General features: G+C 41.5%; 5 protein-coding genes and 1 long non-coding RNA gene across 6 annotated transcripts; 1 reads left to right on the top strand and 5 right to left on the bottom strand.

Annotated features, from left to right (window-relative positions):
- Positions 1–33: 33 nt before the first annotated feature.
- On the bottom strand, positions 34–1,211 carry LOC145708376 (uncharacterized). The gene is made up of 2 exons (XR_014134826.1): positions 366–1,211; positions 34–323 (listed from the first exon to the last, which is right to left on the bottom strand). It is a non-coding gene; the product is annotated as an uncharacterized LOC145708376 (long non-coding RNA).
- A 63-nt stretch (positions 1,212–1,274) lies between these two features.
- Positions 1,275–2,619, bottom strand: LOC145708879 (uncharacterized). The gene is made up of 6 exons (XM_081786577.1): positions 2,423–2,619; positions 2,215–2,319; positions 2,006–2,147; positions 1,601–1,688; positions 1,345–1,534; positions 1,275–1,303 (listed from the first exon to the last, which is right to left on the bottom strand). The coding sequence occupies exons 2-6, from the start codon at positions 2,267–2,269 to the stop codon at positions 1,275–1,277; spliced, it is 504 nt and encodes a 167-aa protein (XP_081642703.1). The 5' UTR covers positions 2,270–2,319; positions 2,423–2,619.
- LOC145708878 (uncharacterized) lies at positions 2,456–4,605 on the bottom strand. The gene is made up of 7 exons (XM_081786576.1): positions 4,363–4,605; positions 4,169–4,305; positions 3,784–3,976; positions 3,632–3,711; positions 3,357–3,555; positions 2,850–2,961; positions 2,456–2,803 (listed from the first exon to the last, which is right to left on the bottom strand). The coding sequence occupies exons 1-7, from the start codon at positions 4,413–4,415 to the stop codon at positions 2,456–2,458; spliced, it is 1,122 nt and encodes a 373-aa protein (XP_081642702.1). The 5' UTR covers positions 4,416–4,605.
- A 191-nt stretch (positions 4,606–4,796) lies between these two features.
- Positions 4,797–6,809, bottom strand: LOC145708876 (protein disulfide-isomerase A3-like). Its single transcript, XM_081786575.1, has 7 exons — positions 6,565–6,809; positions 6,196–6,521; positions 6,138–6,142; positions 5,862–6,095; positions 5,300–5,569; positions 4,956–5,262; positions 4,797–4,910 (listed from the first exon to the last, which is right to left on the bottom strand). The coding sequence occupies exons 1-7, from the start codon at positions 6,807–6,809 to the stop codon at positions 4,822–4,824; spliced, it is 1,476 nt and encodes a 491-aa protein (XP_081642701.1). The 3' UTR covers positions 4,797–4,821.
- A 1,842-nt stretch (positions 6,810–8,651) lies between these two features.
- Positions 8,652–11,029, top strand: LOC145708875 (protein ANKUB1-like). Its single transcript, XM_081786574.1, has 10 exons — positions 8,652–8,655; positions 8,732–8,803; positions 8,911–9,038; positions 9,095–9,189; positions 9,231–9,881; positions 9,916–10,033; positions 10,124–10,239; positions 10,488–10,578; positions 10,620–10,753; positions 10,795–11,029. The coding sequence occupies exons 1-10, from the start codon at positions 8,652–8,654 to the stop codon at positions 11,027–11,029; spliced, it is 1,644 nt and encodes a 547-aa protein (XP_081642700.1).
- Positions 11,030–12,308: 1,279 nt separating this feature from the next.
- On the bottom strand, positions 12,309–17,164 carry LOC145709501 (nuclear receptor subfamily 6 group A member 1-like). Its single transcript, XM_081787186.1, has 12 exons — positions 16,703–17,164; positions 16,424–16,596; positions 15,387–15,643; positions 15,228–15,344; positions 14,990–15,134; positions 14,031–14,707; positions 13,715–13,918; positions 13,565–13,673; positions 13,356–13,485; positions 13,200–13,311; positions 13,004–13,091; positions 12,309–12,900 (listed from the first exon to the last, which is right to left on the bottom strand). Exons 1-12 carry the CDS (start codon positions 16,744–16,746, stop codon positions 12,587–12,589), a joined length of 2,370 nt encoding a protein of 789 aa, XP_081643312.1. The 5' UTR covers positions 16,747–17,164; the 3' UTR covers positions 12,309–12,586.
- Positions 17,165–17,750: the final 586 nt, after the last annotated feature.

Genomic DNA, 17,750 nt, shown 5'->3' with positions numbered 1-17,750 from the left:
CTCCGTTATTTGCTTGCCACAATTTCGAGCTACTTTTATTTGTTGCGTGTTAAGGTTTTTAGTATATTTAAAGGTATAAAGAGCAATGATTGAAGAAATGAGGCAAATAGCGGTGAGTAGGGTCAAGAGGAGTACAGTTGATCTTCAAGACGGAAAGAATGTTTATGAGGTTAGGTAGTATGTGCCGGAACGAATCACTCGCGCTTTTTGCGGCGTCGCCTGTTAGAGCTGTCGCCTCCATTTGTTCGCTCCGTACGGGCTCCGTTTTCACGGTCCCCTCTTCTTTCGCGAGGCTGCCGGCCGTCTCGTCTGCGATGCTCCCCCTGAGAAGTGATTTTTATTATAGCTTTTTATGCCCTTTTTACCTCTCGTTCATCTTCTCTTCTTTCGCGCCTTCGTTTTTCTTTTTCACGTCGTTTTCGACGTTCTTCTCGGCGTCGTTCCTCCTCGTCAGGGTCAGCTTTGGAGTCACGGTCCCTATCTTCGCGTCGCTTTCGCGATTCCCTACGATCCCCTTCTTGTTCAACGTGTTCACTTTTAAGACATACACACGGGACTATTTTACATAACAAAAAGTAGCGTTTTCATAAAAATCAACGAGAAAACACGCAAGCAACGAAATCGACGAAATATACCTAGTCGGAGACCGACTCTTCTTCTTTGACTTTTTCTTCCTTGATTTTCGCGAGTTTGATCGCGCACGATGTTTACGATGTTTATGTACGTAGTGCTCATCACGATGTGAGCGCGGTTTCCGATACTTGTTGTATTCCATTGATCTTTCAAGCTTACACGCCTGTACCTCGTCTTTTCGGTTTTTCTGTTTCGGAGACTCTTCGACATCAACGCTACGAATCTGCTCTTCGATGTCGGAAAAATTGATTGATGGGACTTTTCGCCTTGGTCTCCTTTTTTCTACTGGAAATTCATCGTACATATGGTATTTCCCAATGCTCTCTTGGTACAGCCTTTCTGATGTCGGATGACTCATTGCAGGCAGCTGCGTGTTCGCATATTTTTCTAGTATACTTCTGGGAATGGGCTTCAGCGCTGGACGCTGAATGATGGGCATACGGCGGCGATTGTAGACGTCGTCATCTAATTTGGAGTCACAGGGATTTATCTTTGGAAGCTGAATTGTCTTTTGTTGGCTCGGCTTGATTTTATCGCGGTACTCAGAAACGATATCAAATTTATAATTCGACGTTTTTTTTTTTTTTTTGATACTTTCCTGGGGAAAACGACCATAAAATCGCTCTCGATCGGGTGAGCATTCAAACTCTCGCGATTTTGGAATAAGCGGCTCTTTCTCTCCTTGAGCAATTGAGGATGAAAGAGGGGAGCCGTCAGCATTCTTTGCGTGGTAATTAATATTATGCTGCTGTGGTGGTGGAGGGGGGTAAAAATGAAGGTTGCCACGATTTTGATTATGATAGTTATGTATGTCCTGGTTCCTTGTTGGATCTGCAGAAGGACGATCTTTTCGTCGAGGTCGATCTCGAGCCCGCATTTCTGCACTTTCGTGATCAGAAACCTAATAATAAATTAGTGATTAACATTTGTTTATTCTTTGCGCTTCAATTTCTAAATTTTCTCTAACCTTTGTATGATGGAAACTGTCTATAAGGCTATCCATATCCTCGCCTTTGATTGAAGCAATTGATTGAGTCTCAAATCTGGAGATGGTACTTGAAAAAAATATGAGTTGAAAATTAAAAATTTATAAAACAATGAATCTGGCTTGTTTTTAATTAATTTAATAATTAAAATCGAATTTCCAGGTGATTGAAACGCCTTTCAAGTCCATTATTCACTGAAATAATTTTACATGAAGTAACACGAGCACGGAACGGACAAGTAGCCGATTAATACTTGGCAATTTTGGAGCCAAAATGAACGGCAGTGTTAAGATGTTTCCAGTGTATAGAGTGATTGCATAGAGGTGGCACTGTATTGTTTCTTTTACTGTAATTCCTCCATTTTTAATATCGTTTCCGTCACTTACTTGAGAACGAAAGAATTCCTACTGGAGGTTCGGTTGCCTCCAATATTCATTGGTGCGAATTTTTCTTGGTTCGACTTTGACTCTGATCGAGCTAACTGCTGTGACATCTCAGGTGGTCCATCGATGATGGAATTTCCTTGGTCTGAAATTAAATTTTATTTTCTTGACTAATACTCTCTCAATCAGTTCATTCATCAGTTCTCACTCACCAAGCTCGCTCAATTTCGCGTCTGTTGATTTTCCACTGCGTCGGAATTTCATCATTCCGAAATTCTGGTCTCCGTCTTCTTGATGTGGGATTTCTTCGTTTGCTTCTAAGTTATTAATTCAATCAAAGGAAATGCAACCAATCTATTCTTATCGCTGGGAAAGGAAAAACATCACATGCATATTTGACAATGGGAAAGAATCTATTACCTTCATCATCTTCTTCGATAATTACTTCTTGCGCTAGTTTGTGGCGAAGATCAGACAGCCCAGCTTCGAATTCGCGTTTTCTTCTTGAACAGAGGCTGATGTTCCTAATTCTTCATCTGTGTCACTTTCTGACGATGAGTTAAGAGGTTCTGTCGCTTCCGGTCGGGAATCCTCGTTGTCTTTTCCTTCGGAGTTGTTTTCTTTATTGATTTTATTTGATTGAAATTCTCGCATATTTTCTCGAATATAACTAGAATATTTTGAAATCATTCCTTGTTCTTCTTCTTCTTCCGGAAGAACGCCCAAATCTGGGCGCAAGGATAAAGACGACTTCCCAAAATTGACAGTTTCTTGATCCTGACCTTCAGATCCGTCTTTAGACTAAAAAGTGTTATTACAGCTAAAGAGCGATCTGTTAAAAATTTACCTCGGGATCATCGACGAGTTGCATGTTGCCAGCTTCAGGCTGAAGACCAGTGTCGACGTCTACTGTGACAACACCACCGAGTCGTCTTGGCGCACCTGATTCAGGATCCAAGCTGAAAATTTGAATAATTGCCCTTTCGCCGACACTATTCTCAACTCATTCCTGAAGGCTAACCTGGAGGAATCAGACAAACTCTCCTCATCTGATGATTTACTATCATCGGAATCGGGTGCCCGTAATCCTAATGTCTTGATAAATTTGTTGAAGCCACTTTTTAGTGATTTCATTTTTCCAATTATCGATTTCTCTAAGTTTCTTCTCGCTCTGTAAGAAGGAAAAACTGAGGAACGATCATTCGTGTGATTAACTATTCAACAAAGAAAAGCCCCGAAATGCACAAGAAAAATAAACTGGCTCATAATCACCACCGCAGGAATCTCTACAGGTTCTTGTGAAAGCCACTGCCATGTGGCCTTGGTATCTCTTTCTATAACAATAGTAGCTTACCGTCTACGCAGCTTTTGAAAGATTCTGCGTCTTCGAAGAAACTCGCCAAAGCCGACGATTGTCATGAGTGCGACAACTCCTCCGCAAACGCCTGGGAGAACGGGGCCGAAAATAATGTCAATCGCTGCAGACGATTCTCTACTGCTCGACGTGGAGTTGATAACGAAAAAGCTCCGTCCCTCAAGTTTGCAGGAGAGGACTAAGAAAGAGTTATTTTCGTTTCTTTTGAGCTTCAGTTTTATAACATTTAGTTCAATAAAAAATGTGGGCATTACTTGCACAATACTCGGCTTTGAGTCCTTCTGTACTATCTCTTGTGTAGCACCAAAAGCCAGCTGGATCGCTATCGGGATTTCTAAAAATACAAATTCTATTGACTGTACTTCTTATCTTACTTTCCAACATATCAAATAAGAAATAGTCTCACCTGCAGTAGTTGTGGTCGCCCAAGTGGCCGTTAGACCATTTGTCAGATGCGAAGGGGATATCATGCGAGTTTACAAGCCTGTCCTTCACATCATCAGCAGTCCAGCCCTCGCACTCGGAACCATCGCTTGTTCTGCTCAGTTTCCCTTCGTAGACATCATTTCCCATTTCAGCGTAGTAGCACTCGTCTTGCTCTAAATAGGCATTGTCTAATAGTCCGATAATTTAATTGACAGATGATGGAAATAAACTGCTCGCGATAAGAATATTTACACATATTCTTTCAAGGCGTAATTGAAAACAGCCTCTAACTCGACTGAAACGGAAAAAAACTTGTACGCATCGAGCTCCGCTAATAATTAGTCGAAACCACAAAGCCAGCTTACCCCAAACATCGCATTTGGTGCCCGTCCAGCCCCAGAGACATCCACAAGTTCGGTTTTGTTCCAGCCATTCAGTATTATTTACACAGTCGGATGGTTTTAGTTGTACTACGTCTTCATCTGCCGCACGCTTTTGGCAACTTTTTGAGGGATGACGAAAAGGATAAAAAATGATAAAATTAGGCTTTGAATCCCGCCTTTGAATGTGATGTAGGAGCAGGAACGGGACCAGTCCCAAGTTTGGACTCATGCCGGCGACAAGTTCCTCCCAGCCATGTATTTCGGATCTTCGTGATTCTTCGGTGGGTCAATTCTCTACGCAGCCGAACAACTACAGTGAGTGTTATGCTAGTTTTTATGAAAATCTTGGGCGCGCTATGTATTGGTGCAATGGTGGAGGAGTCATGGAATCTAAACCAGCTCCGCCCACGGGCATTTCATTTCAAACGCACGACGCGCGCTCACGAAACTCGTTTCGTAACGCGTACCTTGAAAACCTCGAAAAGTTAAGTTTTTCTTTTCTTAAATGCACTGACTGGATTTATGGAAGTCCGCCGCTTGAACTTTCTAGTTCCAGAAATCCTGGACATGCTGACACCTCGCACAAGTATATATTCTTATTTATTGAGTTATTAAGAGTATTTGTGGACAAAAAATTAAAGCTCATCGTGCTGATTGCTATTGCCTTCTATGATTTCATCGATTTCTTCTTCGGAAGCAGCGACAATCTCGTCATAATCGTACTCTTATACGAAGAAACTAATAACAGAAAATATTTTGGCCTTTTTACCTTTTTCAGCAACACCATCGATCGTAAGAGCTTTACTAGACGCATGTTCTTTTATGAATTGCATGAGAGCTTCCTCAGTTCGTTGCCCTTTGTATTGGATAGGTTGATTCTTTTGGAATTTTCTCGCAAAGTAAATCGTCGGAAATCCATTATACTCGTAAACACGCGGCGGGTGATTGAATTTTCCATCAATGGTCACAACATCGACAGAGTCTTCTTTCTCAAAAGACGCTGCCAGACGTTTCAAAGTAGGCGCCAAGGCTTGACAATACTGGCAATCCTGGGCAATAATTGCGACGAGAACATCCTCAAATCGATTATTTCCAGCGTTTAGAGGCTCCTACCTTTTCCGCGTCCAAAACAATATTTTTAAATGTCGTTCCTACGGCGACTTTCACATCGCCGGCTCCCGCTTCTGCCGGAGGTAGCTCTGATTTAATATACGGGCGCAAATTGCCAGCTTCGAAATTTTTGAGAAATTTCTTCAAATTGAGAAGCTCACTGTCCAGTGGCCGCTCCATGATGAATGATTGCCAGTTTCGGTCCCAGAGCACCACTTTTGGTGCCTCTTCTCCCCAGCCCGAATTTCCACCGAGTTCATTGAATACGAGCGACTAGATTAAAACGATGTTATCTTTATATCTGCGGATGAAAATTACCTGGAAATGACGGCGCAAACCCATCGAAAAATTATAGTTATACATAAATGTGTCTGTTCTTTCTTTCGCAAATTTTACGAGGCGATTTCGCCAATACTTGCTCGAGCTCAAAAATAGACACAAAAAGATGCAAGGATTATTTAAATTTGAGCTCTTCCTTTATTTTGTGCGGACTTTTATCATGATCATCCGAGTGTAGAACCAAAATCCGATTTGGTTCGACGTCTTTGAAATTTTTCAACGTCACGTGCGGACATAAGTTTTTCGGGTGCTCTCCTTCGAGCCATTTGCGGAACTTGCCGATAGTCAATTCTTCGTTGAAAATGTCGAAGGGCTCTTCGAAAAGACTTGTTTCCCAACCCGAGCGATGAAAAATCACACTTTCCCAGGAAACTTTCTCGCCAAAAAGCTCTTTAGCTACGTCTCTCTCTGTAATGTGCGCAAATCGGTAATTCTCGATCAATTCTTGGACGACTTTGAACTTGAAGAGGTTCAAAAACTATGTGTCAGGTGTTTTTTAAACCATAACTATGAATACTGATTACTAGCTCAAAATACTTTTTAGAACCTAAAATATTGACCTTTGTACATAAAGTGAGTATTGTCATCGTCTTCTTCTTCGTTTCCGCATTGATCTGTGCCTTGCTTAGAATCGAAGAACCCAACCACAACTGGCTGTGGATGATTGAGCAGCTCATCAAAGTCGCTCTTGCTCCGGATGTGCTTTGAAGCGACCAAACTTTTTGCCCTCACGAATTTTGTGATTTGCTCTTCTGTCCGAACCTTTGGCTCTATTTTGAATTCGCTTTCTTCGTAATACTTCAGATGAGGGTACTCTTCGACTCCTTCATTGCCGCATAAATCGTCAGTCTCTTCTTTGGCGCAGTTTACAAGTGCTAAGTTCACTCTAGATTAAAATTGAATCACTTATGAACAACCGCCAGACTTACCTTGGGCGGTCGTAAAATACCAGTTCTGCACTCAGCTTCATTTGCTGGTAGAATTCCTTGCATATTTTTGACCAAGGCGCGCAGAAAGAAACGAGCGCTTTGTCTGACCTCGCCAAAAAGTTGCGCAGCTCTAGCTCGCTTTCTAAAAAAGTGATCTTGTCTACTCCGTCTCTATTCCAGTGCTTGCTCTCCGCCTGGACGACTGATAAATGTAGTAAAAAAAGAACGGCTTTTTTATTTTTCATGTTTTTAAAAGTCAAAGTTTATTTTTTAAAAAGGAGTTATTGCCGGCGCGCATCTCGGTGCTTCATTCTTGTTTTACTACAACTGCAAAGAGCGTTTTCAAACATGAAATATTTTTATCTTTTATTGCCATTTACATTTGGGGAATTCTGCGAGGACTGCGATTATGACTACAATCCTGATTATGAAGACCCAATCATAGGTACTCGTTTTTCATTTGAGAAAATAACTTTCAAAAGTAACTTTCTTTTGCAAAGTTCTGTGTCCTTCTGAGAAAGGAAGTGATTTTTTTGTAAAACAATGAAGATAACAAATTTGTTCTGATTGTACAATATTTATCTACAGTTTACAATTGAAGATCAAAAAACGGGAAAACCGCATTTGGTTGTTGACGATTTGAAGAATATCGATACTAAGTTCCCGAAGTCGCACGATCTTCTAGGAGTCGAGAAGCCTCAGTGGGTTATTGACAAGGTTTGCCAGCTTGTTAAGAATTATAAAACAAAGTGATTCAAGGAGAAGCAAGATAAAATGGATGAAGAGGATACGAACGAGGGCATAGTCCACGGGGAGCTCTAACTGTATTACCAATTGTATTCGTTTCTAATAAACGAGCAAGCAAGTGTATTCCTAACTGCAGACGATTCTTAACCGCCAGAACCGGAAGCAAGTGTCAGCTGGTGATTAGAACGAATAAGCAAAATCCCCTAATCTTCCTGATAGAAAAGAAATGAAGATAAAGAGCAAATAAACCTGCTTTCCAAAGTGATAAATTAAAATAAATCCGAGAAAATTCAAGTTCGCATAAACAATTTTTCGAAATTGACGGTCGTCTAAATTCTCCAAAATTCTTTTGAAAAGGAGTAATATTAGCGGGCGGTACCAGATGTGAGCGATGATGATGTGGACTGTCGTTGTTCTTGTTGACTTTTATTTTGCGAATATTTGTGCAGTTGACAGTAATAATAAAGAAGAGCCTGTAGCCGCTGTCGTGAGTACTTGTCCGGGCCAGCTTCATTCCATCGCTGTTTGATCTTGTATTTGCACTTTTTAAGCTTTTCTCATTGTTGGGGAGCTTGTAACGTTTGAAAGAAATCTGCAGCTGAATAGGAGCATTTCAGACACCCCTCGAGCGCTCGTTCAGCCAATGTTCCTACTCATCTACAAGAAGTAACAAAGAGACATGGGCGGAAGAACGAAGATCTTCATCCGATACAAAAAAGCAAACTTGAACTGCTCGTACCGATTCGCGTTACTGTTCAGGCCATAAAGGTACGTTAATGATTTTCTTTGAGTGGTAGGGTCATTTGTCTTAATTTTCGCTGCAATGCCCAAAAATAACAAATCGCGCTCTTGATGTGATAGTAAATACACCTCGTAGTAACATAAGAATCTCATATTGTCGATGTGGTTTTTGTTTAAGAAAGTAAAATCACAGCGCTATTGTAAGCCGCTCGCCTTATGGCTTTATTAGGAAGTTTAGCTGCTCAAGAAAATAAATCTGCCTAATCATGATAATTTTCATTCACTACAGAGATATCAAGGAGCGGAGACCGAACATTTATGAAACTGATAAGGACGGAAATAATGATTTGAGCTCATGTCACCGCGTTGTAGTTGACATTAACGATTCAGGATAGAACCAAAATTCGGGCAATAAAGGTTTCTCATGAAGAGGTTAATTGTTAAATCGATTTCTAGGAAATACTCAAGGAGAAATTCGATCTTCGGCTTGATAAGGATGGAAGAATTCCTCTAAAAGGGTGCTTAAAGTTTAAACGGCCAGAGAATTAACAGAGGGCACAGTAGAGCCTGTATATTCAATGATCGCTCCAAAATGAGAGATGAGCTTTATTATATATACTATATTTAATATAGTTACGCTCTATCGGGGTCAATTAATGAAGTAATCATCCTAAACAAGACATATTATTTGATGGTTGCAATCTCAAGGACAAATGGACACTGAGCTCTCTAGGAATCGGCTCTGGCGAAGGTAAGCTTTGAACATAATCTGTGCTAGCGGGCAGACATAGTAGCAGAAGGCATTCGTATAATTCCGAGTAACTCAAGGTCACCACTCCAACTCGACAATTTATTTAGTACTACGAGCATTTGATCGTGAAGAACGCCGTGTCGTCCTTTACGTGTACTCTGCTTTCAACGAGCAAGTTTACCAGCTTTTTGATGAGCTTGACTTTCAAGTCTCAACTGTTGGTGAACTAAGGTCAATAGTTAGGGTTATATTATTATTTATTTCAAATGGAATGAATTGTGATTTAACCACATGCAAGTTTCCCGGGAAACTGGTCTCCCAGTTTCTATTTTCCGGCTAGTCACTGGAAGCGGAATCGAACTCTTTGACAACTTCCCGTTCACTCGGTAAGGCTTCCGGAGCATCTGTTCAAGCTGGACATTTATAGTTATTATGAACTTCAACGCGGGTGTACTCTGCGACTTGACATTTGGGATGGGTGGAAAAATTTGCTCAACTACGCCCTGAACGGTCAAGTGAAACGGTTCCTGTTCTCACTCTCCAAAATCGAAAAGCTCGCCAAGTACCAGGCAAAAGTCGGCTTGTATATCGCTGCACATTTGGGGCTGTCCGACATGGCCGAACAGTTGACGTCCAAAAAGTCGTCGACGGCGGTGAATCCAGGAGAAAGTATTGGGCTCCATCCGGCACGGGAATGGTGCAAGAACCCCAGCGATCACATCGAATGTGGAAAAGCTTCGATACATGTCGCTGCGCAGCGTGGAAATCTCCACATTATAAAAATCTTCGTCGCCAACAATATCAGCTGTCTGTTCGCTCCCGATTGGAGCGACGCAAAAGCATGGAACTATGCACTCAGATACAAACAGAAGCCCTGTGCACGCTATCTGCTAGCGAAATGCTTTGGAAAAGTCCCGTATGGAAAAGGAGTGTCAGCGAACCAGATTTCAATCAGCGTCGCGGTCAAAATGAGACTCTGGCTGCAGAGGTCGCGTGAACGCGTGTACGTTAATAAACGCTTTGCTTCAAACACTATTATCAGCAAAAGCCTCAGGAAAGAGTTTTTCTGTTCTCACAAGTAAAATTGTGGACTTTTGGAAAAATTCTGCAAGTCAACTTCAAATGAGCGGATCAGCGGTGGCAATAGATGGCCCAAGATATATGAATAATATGCGATCAGATGCAAAAGATCGAATGATGTATTTATCCGTCGATGAGCTTCAGGATACGGCTCTCGATATATTTATTAATGAACTATTCCTTCGTCTCAGATCCTTCATTTTCACGTGATTAAACTCATCGGGGAAAATCCGTGCTCAGCGCAAAAGATACTGGAAGACTGGAAACGAAAAAGAAGTTGCGCGGTTTCAAAAAGTAGTCCGTCGATATTCCGTTTTTCATTCAAGTAGTAAAATAATTGAAACTGGAGCGGCTAGGTAAAATTTCAAATAAAAGTATGATTCCACTTCAAATTTCATGTACACATGATTTTCATTAATTGAATGTAATCAACCAAACGGCACTCGTTAAAAAACCGCAACTAGGAAGATGGGATAAACTGACGCGTCCCAAACTTTCACTGCTCGTTCCTATTTCAAAGACACTCGGAATCAATCAAAAATTCAATCGAATCGGTCACTTTATCCAAATTTTTTTCTCTGGAAATTCAAAAAAACTGATGTAGATTTCGCGAAAAGAAATCTCCGAAAACCGCTCCCCGGCTGAAAAAGACGATCTCTGTTCAAAATGTCTTTCTAACGCAGCTCGCAAATCAAGTATCCAGATCTCAGCGCCTTCAAAATTTTAATGATTTTAGGAATCAGAAGAGCCACTGATTCCCGATAGTTTACCAATGGCAACCGCTGCCGAGCGCGATGAAAAGATTCCACTTCCAGCCAGTTTTTCTACCTCAGAGCCTGCTTTCATGCTGGAACGAAGTTTCAAGAAAAAGTACCTAGGCTTCATTTAAAAATAGCTAACTCTACCAATAGCTGCCGGGAAAACAATTTGTTGCCAAGGGATTCAAATTTTGACGCAGCAAACCTTCTAAGCATGTCTGTTGCATTCAAGAAAAAACCATTTTTACGCCAGGTTGACATCGCTCGTAGAATGGCGCGGGAATACCGACTAGAAGGACGCCTCCAATCAACGGTAAAAGGAAGGGTGCACGCTCGTTTAGGCGAAACGAGTTTGAACTCGTTGATGTGTTCAAAGCTAAATTTATAAGATGAGCGCTCGCACCCAGTCTAAGCTGCATCGATTGCTTGTATAAGTATAACTGAACTTTGAACTATGCTCTTTTCGCAAAACTACTGAATATCTTCCTTCCTTACTAAACTGCCAACGGTTCACTATTAGATTAACTAGAGAGAGCATTTCATAATTGATGCAAGTGAAAATTTAATTTATTTCGTTGTTTGTTTATTTCAGCATAATCATTTGTCAATATATACAGTTGGAGTAACATAAGCTGGCTAAGCTGAGAAGAAGAAATATGTGCGCTTTAGTGAGGTGAACATTGACAGTATACTCTTTAAGACGCTGCTGAGAAGCATTAATTCATCTTGATTAAGAGATGAGCGTTCTTGTGTTTGTTCTGCTCGATATTTTGGAATGTTCAACTTCAAAAAGCCTTTTCGCCTTTACAGAAAGTAGAAAGAGCAACAATGGAGTCAACAATTTAGCGCTAGGCTAAAATATCATGCATCGCTGAACTTCTTCTCGACATTTCGCGAATTTCATTGCCTTTCTTTAGCTCTAGAACACAAAATAGTTAAAGTCATCTTAATAGCTTATAAAAACCTAAGAATATATTGGTGGAAACACGCGCAAACGCAATCGAATTTCTTCTGCTTTTAGAAACGCTGAATGGAGAGTCCAGTTCAACTACTGAATTTGTTGCATATTTAAATACTATATTTTAATTGCACCTTTATTGTCAGGCCCGTTTCTATTCGCAGCTTCTTTTTTCGCTCGTCTCTTTTTGTAAAATAAAACTCCTAGAAAAAATATTTGTCCGTGCCCCTGCAACAATAAAAACATAAGCGCAATTACATACCTAGAACAAACGCAAAAATCGCCCCAAGAATGATCAAGAACCATATCAAAAGCCCTCGCACGCAATATGTCTCTCGATTCTCCAAGCACTCTCTTAAAGATAACTTAATTCGACAGAGTTCTACTGGCGGAGTTTTACTCTGGAAGGACCATGTTTAGGAGATACGGTTCGTGTTTGGTTTTTATGCGGTCAAGTGTGTTACCACTCCTATTGCGTGAATGTTAGGCTTTCATAGAGCAAGCGCGCCATCAGGAGTATCTTCAAGTATTAAATGCATGTCCAATGCAACAGAAGGAACTGTTCTCCGCCCTGCATACGCGTCCGATATAGATGATTAGGATTAAAACCCTTCTTCTGCATATGTTTCTAGTCTCTCGGCAAATATAACGAGGCTTGACTTTTAGGTCTATGAATAAAAACTAAATTCATTTGCTTGTTCAACTCAAGAAAACAGCATTTCAGTGGCTTAACATTTTATTGCTGATTCTGTGAAGCTTGTTTTTTGTCTCGCTCTTGTAAGGAGATCTAGGGAATTGTCAAAATGCAGGATTCTATCTACAGTTAAGGATCGTCAGTCAGTGGACCAGGAAGTGCTCGCGAAGTTAACAATGACAATGACACAAGGGAATTTCATCTGTGATCGCACCAGTCAAGTGAAATGAGTACAAGGGAGCGAATTTTAAATTATAAATCAGGTTGAAGCGAATGGGCTTGGACGTTTCCGATTATTCAACTTCGACGTCGATATCCTCGTCGACTTCGACGACTGAGCAGGGCAGCGTTGGAATAAATACAGAAGGCTCGTGGGGCGGAGTGGTGTGACTGGTCGGCGGCGAGGGAGTTGATTGGGGCGCAATCATGGAGGAAAAGCTACTGTTGCTACTACAGCCGGACGTGGAGAAACTGGACGTGATGAATGGGGACTTTTCGACGCTAACTTGACGCTCAAGTTGAAGCGAGAGGGAGGCGGAGAGGATCGACGAAGACGGATTAAAGATTGATCCTAAGTTCTGGCGACCAGTTTCATTAAGCTCATCACCTGAAACAAAGAAAGATTACTTCTAAAAATGAAAAAATGCTATAAATCAACATGTAGGACGCCGATGATATACACTGATCATGCTCTAAGAAAATACACTCACCAGAACTAGTAGGCGCTGAGCTAGAATGAAGCGATCCGGATTCGTATGACTTCGAGTTTGGCGAGGCAGACGAGTCCATATTCAAATCCTACAAAGTTGTTAAGACCACATGCAACAAGCTAGTAAATGAATTTGGCGAAACTGATTAAAACAAAAAGAAAAAACAGCGAAACACTCAAGTATTGCTATTCCATACCTCCTTGGAAGCATTTGATTTCAAATACATTTCCCAGCAGGTCTTTGCGGCGATTCGGATGAGGAGCAGCATCATATTCGGCTCAAGTGTTTTTATTGTCGAGCAAATTAATCTTAATCGTACGATGAGTGAGATATAACCAGCAAAAGCTTATACTTAATTTCTCCAAGGGCACCGGCTAAGCTGATCACTCTGCCGTCCCCAAAAACTGAACGAGCAGCAACACAGTAAAGCTGTTGTAGTTTTCCGACTTCGAAATTCGCGTGTTCTAGCATTTTGCTATTGTCTGAAAAACTTTTTAGCAACGTTCGAATGGACATTTATGAAGATTGTATAATATACGAAGAATATTCCAATAATGTTACCGGTGTTGATAACACAAAGTGCTTTCAAAAAAGCAAATTCCTTGTTGACAATTTGAAGTTCAATGCAGTTCTTGTAGAGATGAGCAATGCGCACGAGCAGAGGGTAAATCTGAAAATAATTTAACTTTCAAAAGAAAATAAATCTCTTACCTCGGTGAATCTGCCCATGTCAGCTGGCGGGTTTTCGTATTTGCTGATGAGGTTGTTGAACGACTGAAGCTGTTTGGGGAATCGCAGAAGACGAATGAGCGCGAGACATTGCCAGGATTGCGACAAGAGCGAAAATATATCGACTAGTCCGATTGTGTCGATTAAACCTGCTTTGCGTAGCCAAACTGTCTCGCCTTTGAACGACTAAAAATTAATTTAACAATCTTGATCGTCATGTTTACCAGCGAGATTGTCCCTACATACGTATTTTTTCGATAAAACGGGATCCAAAAAAGGCCCCCGATAAACAACTTACCGCTTCAGCAATCCTTGGCACAGCTTCTAAGAACTCGTTCTTGCTGACTTTTTCTTTCAACTTGAATTCTGGCCATATTGTCGAGAAATTGAGCATATCGGGTTCGTCAGCATCTTCGATCTTGTCAAGTATTTTGCTCAAAAAGGGATTGATGATTGGAATAAAGAAGGGGCTCATTTCGTGAAGATTGACGCCAGGAGCAACCGGTTGTTGAAATGGAAGTACAGATGATTCGTGAGCCACGATCTTGGACTTGGGCTGATTGGCAAGCTCAGACGCAGTCGACCGGCGACGTTTCTGAGCAGATCGTTGGGGACTATCCGCAAATGAGCTAGACGGTGCATTTTTCTGGAAGGAGGCTAGAGAGTTGACGGGTGTGAAAGCGGTCTGTCCATTGAAGACAGACATAAATGACGGCGCTGGATTCGATGAGCTGGTGACTGAGTCTATAGCACTTGATTCTGTTGGTTTGGATGCTTTGGTTTGGAGAGTGGTAGATTGTGAATTAGGCAGTGTGGTCTTGGGGGCAGTGATCGACGGCTTTGACGCTGGCGACGAAAGTGATGGCAGTGAAGCATATTCACGACCGGTGAGTATATTTTCGACTTCTTCTTCTGAATAATTAACCGGTCCTGTGTATTTATTTCGTCCTCCAGGCATTCCATCTTCACGAATGGCTAAATCCAAGTCAAATAAATTTAAACTTGATCTAATATATTTGTCGCCAATATAAAATTGGTATCATCCTTGCAGGAGCGACAAGAAGACAAAATATGTTTGTGAGAGGATATCGTTTTACGCTCGTGACTCAACTACTCCTTCAAGAATTATTGAGAATAGATATCGTATGTAAGCCGTAAGCTGGGAAAATAGTTTTGTTTCTAATGGAGATATTCACGAGAGTTTCAGCTGAATGATTTCTTCAGCATTTCACCACTTCTTTACGATGATTATCTAACCTTTTCGATTCATGCCAACTTGAAGGCATTTCTTTAGCCGGCAAAACTGGCAGCGATTGCGGTCCTTTCTCGACATTTTACAGTTGTCGTCACCATTCACGCAGCGGTAGACCCGCCGGTTGCTGATCGCTCTCTTGAAGAATCCCTAAAAATAGCCACTATTAGCGAATTCAATTACACGTCTCCGTTGGACTTGTATGAGAGGAGAACGCGTTCCAAAATTGACGGAAATAATTACCTTGCATCCCTCGCAAGAGATTATCCCATAGTGAAGTCCGGTAGCTTTGTCCGAGCAGACGCCACATTGGCGTGCGGGTTTTTCAGCGTCGGGTGTTGATGTTCCAAAATGTGGGTGCTTGGAGAAGTTAATTTTTGGCGAGCCTTTAGCAAGGCTTACCTGGAAAGAAGTTACAGCTAACTGAGTGATATCGCCGAAGTTTGGCCGGAAGAGGCGATGAAAGTTGTCTCCCGAGCAATTCATATCGCTGGCGACTGTTTCGATCGGCTCGTTTTTTATTACTTCTATGTGTTCCTCGCTTGAGTTCTCGTCGGGAGAGTCAGCTACCTCTAGCACGGGCGAGATAGAGCCCGTGGTGTCTTGAAGAAATCCTCGGTGGTGGTCAGTCCCTTCTGGGTCTTGTTGGTCGAGCGAATCTAAAAGAGTTGGATTGACTTGCTCGGCAGAGATGTTTAATCCGAAGCAATGAATGTGCGATAGCCACAGAGCGGTGGAACGTTCCGGCCGAAGGGACAAAGAGTTGTGTAGTACGACTATCACACACGTGATGATTTTTTCATTTCTAATGAAGACAACCGTCCAGGCATACGATTAGACGTCTTCCGCTCAACCTTTATGACAATAGCACATTTAAATTCGGCCTCTCTAAGTTTAAAAAACAGCAAACGCTCTAGATGGACGGTGGATGGAAAAGATTCTGCGATTATGTGTCTCGCTTATATGCTAGTATTTTCATGGACCCGCAGACCCTTTTCCAGAGTACGGCTGAAATTCGTCTCAAAAACACCATGATGTCTTGAAAATAAAAAAATATCACCTCTAAGTTGCCTTACGCTGTAAGCATTAGTTCTCTCTCATCTCTGCTCAGGACAATCATGTGGAATCTAATTAGACCGATCGTAAGTTCTATGAGCCTGACCCAGCAGAATACCACCCGCGCACACAGAAACACTTTTCTAACTTAACCCATACTCTTCATATTGTTTTTTACACAAAAACATATTTTATTTATTATTTTTTTCTTTTTATTTTAAATGCTAAATCTTAAAAATATGAAAATAAACAAGAGTCTCTCTTGTCGTATATGGTCAATACGAGACGGTATCTTTTACACCTAGACATGTGGTATCAATACCAATAAAAAATTCCATAGTAAATTGCCATTGATCACCATTTTCACGAAAAAAGCAGCAAACCTTTGTTTGATGAATCGGTGGACAGGGTGTTCGTGGAGGAGGTGTTCGATTTCGGCGATGACGAGGCACCACCAGAGTATCCCAAATCCTCTACGGCTGCATTTGCCATCGCTCCGATGTTGAATACTTTTGCTGGGAATGATATTTCGGAGGATACCATTGTCGCGGTGGCACTTAAGTTAAATCATAATTCGAAATAGGCTCGTGCTGAATAAAAACGCTTATGAGCCAGGCACTGAGAGGAAAGGCTAATCCCGTGATGTCTATTATTGTTCATACCTCTGGTATTTTCCATGGAAGTCGGCGGTAGTATAGTGCTCCATAAAATCTTCAGTAAATCTCTCAGCTTTGTTCGTTAGTCATGAAAGTGAGGCTCTTTTTTGGGTACTGGAGGTGAATGAATTATTCTCTGTTTCGATTTCACGTGTTAATCCAACTGTGCTGTTTTGGCCGATTGCCAAGTTCTGAGTCCAAGTCTGAGTCCAATCAAATGCTCATAATGGCACTTGGCGCCACCCGCTGGCCGCGAGCCAACGCCTGAGCGCGTTTGGTCAAGCTCAGAATCGAGGTCAATACCGTACTGAAAGTACTGTACCATACGCGACAGCACAGCACGCAACTAAACAAAGGCGCTTGACCTGAACCAAATCCTAAATCCAATTTCAACCAGCTCGACCTACTTCCCTTCAGTACTTATGAAAAGGCAGAATTCCCATGAATCGATCAACTAAGCAACAAAATCAATTCTCCTGTGAAAAAAGTTGAAGGATCAAATAGTAATTATCTTCGAGGTGATCTTTTTTAACGGTAATGATTGAGTTGATGGTTGGCACTTTTCATGTGAGTTTGTTTACCGAATTTGTCTAAAGTGACCTCACGACGGGTTTCATCCGCAGCGTAGATTGCTCATAGAAAGAGGAAAAAATAAGTCTCTAGTTGTCCTAAATGCTCTAATTGTCCAGCAATCGAGGAGATTATCCTAGCCTTGTATTCATACCTTCCTGAAACTATCCAGAAGAACTCTTATCTTTATGGTTTTTACTTTTCTAGTTTTACTTGTGAATATCAGTGAATTTGATAACGGTATATAATTGAAGCAAAGTCGCCATCACGAGTCTGACGAAATTTAGGATCCGCATCGCGACAGAGGACGTCCTCACTCCGACGTCTTCATCCCTGTGGGAAAATTCCCAGATCGCGCGCAGCCAATCGCGCATGTTGAGAATAACCGGACAGGGTCGCCGTGCGCCCTCGAAGATCAAATCCAGACGTCTTAGCCAAAGTCAGTCAAAATAAAAAATACCCGGTCTTAGATAATATCTACATA

This window comes from Oikopleura dioica, chromosome XSR (genome assembly GCF_907165135.1).
Source record: "Oikopleura dioica chromosome XSR, OKI2018_I68_1.0, whole genome shotgun sequence".
NCBI lineage: Eukaryota > Metazoa > Chordata > Appendicularia > Copelata > Oikopleuridae > Oikopleura > Oikopleura dioica.
Note: the sequence above shows the minus strand (reverse complement) of the source record. Positions and strands in the feature narration are given on the sequence as shown.

Excerpts from the sequence above, each read along its gene's own strand:
- LOC145708879 (XM_081786577.1), bottom strand. The coding sequence starts at position 2,269 with ATGATGAAATTCCGACGCAGTGGAAAATCAACAGACGCGAAATTGAGC. Across the intron at positions 1,689-2,005 it reads AGGAATTCTTTCGTTCTCAA|TACCATCTCCAGATTTGAGA; the intron begins GTAAGTGACGGA and ends ATTTTTTTCAAG. Across the intron at positions 1,304-1,344 it reads CCACGCAAAGAATGCTGACG|CCGCTTATTCCAAAATCGCG; the intron begins GCTCCCCTCTTT and ends GGAGAGAAAGAG.
- LOC145708878 (XM_081786576.1), bottom strand. The coding sequence starts at position 4,415 with ATGAGTCCAAACTTGGGACTGGTCCCGTTCCTGCTCCTACATCACATT. Across the intron at positions 4,306-4,362 it reads CTCCTACATCACATTCAAAG|TTGCCAAAAGCGTGCGGCAG; the intron begins GCGGGATTCAAA and ends TCCCTCAAAAAG. Across the intron at positions 3,712-3,783 it reads GGCGACCACAACTACTGCAG|AAATCCCGATAGCGATCCAG; the intron begins GTGAGACTATTT and ends TTGTATTTTTAG.
- LOC145708876 (XM_081786575.1), bottom strand. The coding sequence starts at position 6,809 with ATGAAAAATAAAAAAGCCGTTCTTTTTTTACTACATTTATCAGTCGTC. Across the intron at positions 6,522-6,564 it reads GTATTTTACGACCGCCCAAG|AGTGAACTTAGCACTTGTAA; the intron begins GTAAGTCTGGCG and ends ATTTTAATCTAG. Across the intron at positions 4,911-4,955 it reads CGATGGTGTTGCTGAAAAAG|AGTACGATTATGACGAGATT; the intron begins GTAAAAAGGCCA and ends TCTTCGTATAAG.
- LOC145708875 (XM_081786574.1), top strand. Across the intron at positions 10,240-10,487 it reads ATTGAAACTGGAGCGGCTAG|ATTTCGCGAAAAGAAATCTC; the intron begins GTAAAATTTCAA and ends AAACTGATGTAG. Across the intron at positions 10,579-10,619 it reads TAACGCAGCTCGCAAATCAA|GAATCAGAAGAGCCACTGAT; the intron begins GTATCCAGATCT and ends TAATGATTTTAG.
- LOC145709501 (XM_081787186.1), bottom strand. The coding sequence starts at position 16,746 with ATGGAGCACTATACTACCGCCGACTTCCATGGAAAATACCAGAG. Across the intron at positions 14,708-14,989 it reads AGTTGGCATGAATCGAAAAG|CCATTCGTGAAGATGGAATG; the intron begins GTTAGATAATCA and ends ACTTGGATTTAG. Across the intron at positions 13,312-13,355 it reads GGTGCCCTTGGAGAAATTAA|ATTAATTTGCTCGACAATAA; the intron begins GTATAAGCTTTT and ends CGTACGATTAAG.